This window comes from Grammomys surdaster, unplaced genomic scaffold (genome assembly GCF_004785775.1).
Source record: "Grammomys surdaster isolate TR1022 unplaced genomic scaffold, NIH_TR_1.0 128, whole genome shotgun sequence".
Lineage (NCBI taxonomy): Eukaryota > Metazoa > Chordata > Mammalia > Rodentia > Muridae > Grammomys > Grammomys surdaster.
Genome location: NW_021604586.1, coordinates 1,487,738 through 1,491,875, shown reverse-complemented (window position 1 = coordinate 1,491,875; position 4,138 = coordinate 1,487,738). Strand labels below are relative to the sequence as shown.

The following is a 4,138-nucleotide window of genomic DNA, read 5'->3' as shown; positions in this document are numbered from 1 at the left end:
CTTTCCCCTCTCCCTCCCCCTCTCTCCATGATCTCTCTATTTAACCCTGCTGTCCTGGAACTATCTATGTAGAAAGGCTGACCTCGAACTCACAGAGATCCACCTGCCTCTGCCTCCCGAGTGCTGGGATTAAAGGTGCATGCCGCTATACCTGGCTCAGGATTCTCTTCAAGCCATAATCCTCTAATCCTCCTGCCTCAACCTCCAGAGGCTGGGATTACTGGCTTGAGTTAGTACACCTGGCTTTGCATTGTCTCTTTAAACCATAAACTGGATGTTAAATCAATCTTGTTTCAATAAAATCATGACTTCCTTCTTAAGAAGACTGTGGAAACCCCATTGCTGCAGCTAGTGACAAATGACTGGGAACAGTTCGTGTCCCACTCTGGGTTAAACTGTCACAGTGCGGCCAGGACCGTGAAAGCAAGAGGCAGATCAATGTGTCCTGATAAGGAACCAGCCCCAGGTGAAATGAAACCAAGGAGCAGAAGTTATACAAAAATATTTAAAACGCACCCATCACATGAAGGCAGAATATTACCAGAAGATTGTTGTCCTTGGCTTCGGCTGTGAAGCTTCCTCAACCCAGAGTCACCTGGGAAGAGTAAATGCCTCTATCAGATTGTCCTGTGGCCCTGTCTGTGGGACATTTTCTTGATTGCTAATGGATGTAGGAGGGTCCAGCCCACTGTGGGCGGTGTCATCCCTAGGAAAGCTAGCCGAGCAAGCCAGGGATATAGCAAGGCAGATCAGTAAGCAGCATTCTACCATGGCGTCTCTTCATTTCTGCTTTGAGTTCCTGCCCTGGCTTTCCTCAAAGATAGGCTGTAACCTGCAAACAGAATAAATCTTTTCCTCCCCTGTTTGCTGTTCGGTCATGGTGTGTCTACAGCAACAGAGAATAAGCTAGGACAGAGCTTATGTAGGATATGGGTGAAGGGTCAGAGGTGAAAGGCACTTGTGAGTTAATTCCACAGTTAATTCTAACAGTACTTCATTTTTTCAGGCGAGGTCTGACTATGCAGCCGTTGAACCCACAATCCTCCTGCCTCAGTTCCTAGCACTGCTATTGCAAAAGTACATTATAATGTTTCAATGAAAAGCTATTCAGGGGGCTGCCAGGATGGCTCCGTGGGTAAAGGCACTTGCCACCAAGCCGGATCACTTAAGTTTGATCCCCAGGACCCACGCGGTAAGAGGAGAGAGGATCAACTCCTGTAAGTTGTCCTCTGACCTGTGCATGCATGCCATAACACACATATGCACAAAGAAAGAAATTACTATAAAGAAAAATCCTGTGAGCAATTCAGTAGGGACCTGGGGACACAGCTCATTTGTCAGAGTTGCTTGTCTACTATGTAGAAGCCCTGGGTTCCAATCCCGGCACAGCATAAAAACAAACAAACAAACAAATAGCAGTGAAGAGGTACACACCTCTCACCCCAGCTCTGACAGCTAAAAGCAGGGAGATCGTAAGTTGGAAGTCATCCTCAGCTATGTTCCAAGTTTCAGGCTAGCCTGGGCTACATGAGACCCTTCTAAAACAACGAGGATGGGCGAGATCACTCAGTGGGTAAAGGTGCTTGCCACCAACCCAGACAACCTGAGTTTTGTCCCCAGAACCCACACGTAGGTTAACAGAGCCAACTCCCACAAGTGGTCCCCCTGACCCTCATACGAATGCTATGAGCATGCACGCACCCACACGAGCACACCAAAATGAATGAATAAACAAACAAACTCACACTGATTAGTAAGAAATCAAATTAAAGCACGCATCTCCTCAGAAAGTCCCGGAACTGAGCCAACAGCCCAGTGTCAGGTGACAAGAGAAGGCACAGCCACTAGGACCAGAATTTCATCTGAAGGCTGCAAACAGTCAATGACTTTTTTTTTTCTTCCCTGTACCTTCAAACACCAAAGTAAGAGCCCCTTGCTGCTGTGGTTCGCAACAAAATAAATAAAGCCTTAGGCATTTGGCTACCAAGTTCCCAGCCTCCCCAGACCCCACAGCCAGTGACCCCTTTAGAAGCCAGACAGTGATACCTTTAGAATGACCCCTGCTGCTGCTGTTTCAATATCAGGGCCAAGTTGGCCAACTGGGGTTGCTGTCATTTCACAAGACCTTCCCTGGATCAACTTCCCCACCTGCCCTCAACCTCACCCCACCCCCCACTCACACAAAGTGGAACCAAATGGGGCTGGAGAGATGGCTCAGCGGTTAAGAACACTGGCTGCTCTTCCAGAGGTCCTGAGTTCAATACCCAGCAACCACATGGTGGCTCACAACCATCTGTCATGGGATCCGATGCCCTCTTCTGGTGTGTCTGAAGACAGCCACAGTGTACTCATATAAGTAAATAAATACATCTTTTAAAAGGAATGGACCAAATCCACACTCATCCTGACAGATGTGACAGATGTAAATAAAGACAGGCCGATGAACAGGCGCTCCTCTAGTGGGGAGGGCAGATGGACCTCACTCCCCTGCCCAGCAAGGACTTACAGAAGCCTTCGATCTTGTCTGCCGTCTTGCTCCATGCCACCTGCCGGGTCTCCATGATTGTCTGTACCGTCCTCCGCTCTGGAGTAGATTTGCGGGCGTTGAACACGGTCATCACCGTCCCGAGCTCCAGGGCTCTCTTGATCTGACTCTTCTCATATTCTGGAAGGGTATCCACGTTGATCGTGGTGTTCATTGTCAGCTACTCCAGGGAGAGGGAAGAAGCAGGAGAAATACGGAGGCTGCGGGGGTGGGAGGGATAAAAGAGTGAACTGGCTTTAATTAACTGGACTGGCTGAGGGAACAGAGTGTCAGCATCAGGAGCCAAGACCCTGTCTCATGTCCGAGCTATAGGTGAAGGTTCAGAGAGCCCTTGGCCTTTTAGAAAGAGCAGGTGGAAGGCGCAGGTTTAAATAAAGTCTGGGTGGAGATGGGGGGGCAGGGGGCCTCCTTGACCTCACCGCTAGACAGACTTTGAATAACCAAATCTCCACCCTCTCTTCTTGTCCAAATTTGAATAGCCAAAACAGTTCAGACAGGCTCAGTAACCTCCCTCCGGCATCATATCTAAGCCGCTAGAACCTAACCACCACTTATATCAAAACGAGAGCACCTGGTTCTTCCCCATAACAATGAAACCAAAAAGGTGAACATGTCCAGGCCTGGGAGCCCCCAACAAAGCCAAGTGTGGGGTCCTGCTGACTGTGCCTTCTCCACACCTCTGCTTCCGTTCCATCCCTCCTCAAGGAAAAGGGAAAGTTCTGGTCATTCCTAAACCCAGAGGGGAACCTGCAGCCTCAGGTCTACAGCAAAGCAGAGTGTCTTGGGATCGGCACCCTCCTGCGGGCAGTTAGTACTTAAGTATCACAGTCATTGTCTGGACTTTCTCATATCCCAAAAACAACTGGCAAACTCAGAATCCAAACATTATTCCCCCTCCCTGGCTTCTCAGAGGAGCTCTCTGCTGGGCCCTGGGCCCTGCTTTTTTTTTGTTTGTTTGGGGTGTTTTGTTTTGTTTTGTTTTATTTTGTTTTGTTTTGTTTTTGAGACAGGGTTTCTCTGTGTAGTCCTGGCTGTCCTGGAACTCACTCTGTAGACCAGGATGACCTCAAACTCAGAAATCCGCTTGCCTCTGCCTCCCAAGTGCTGGGATTAAAGGCATGTGCCGCCACTGCCCGGCTGGGCCCTGCTTCTTGCCCTGAGCATCTGAGATTCTCAGTCCAGTGGCTGGCAGCATTTTAGAACACAAACCCAATCTCATCCCTCCTCAGTTCAAAGCCCTATAGCCCCTTGAGCCTGCTGGATGTGGAGCTAGGCACACCTGTACCAGAGACACCATACCCTCGGGTCCTCATTTCCAGCCACGAAAAGGAAGGTAACGTTACCTACCTCACGTAAGACCTACATGAGATAACCTTTCATCCCAGGCCCCTCAAACAAGGACACGAGCCAGCTGACATAATGCATGGTAGAGGGGTGCAGGAATATCAACTCAGGGTCAACCTCAGCAACATAGTAAGTTAGGGGCTACCCTGGGCTACACAAAACAGTATCTCAAAGGAAAAAAAAAGCAGAGAAAGAGTTGAGTGGAGAGATGGCTCAGCAGTTACGAATACTTGTTGCTCCTGCAGGGGG

General features: G+C 49.2%; 1 protein-coding gene across 1 annotated transcript in view; it reads right to left on the bottom strand.

Annotated features, from left to right (window-relative positions):
- Nucleotides 1–4,138, bottom strand: part of Plcg2 (phospholipase C gamma 2) — a 133,193-nt gene that overhangs the window by 124,419 nt on the left and 4,636 nt on the right. Inside the window, exon 2 of the mRNA XM_028752518.1 lies at nt 2,507–2,745. Coding sequence (XP_028608351.1) covers nt 2,507–2,699 — 193 coding nt within the window. The 5' untranslated portion in view covers nt 2,700–2,745. The remainder of the gene's footprint in view (nt 1–2,506; nt 2,746–4,138) is intronic.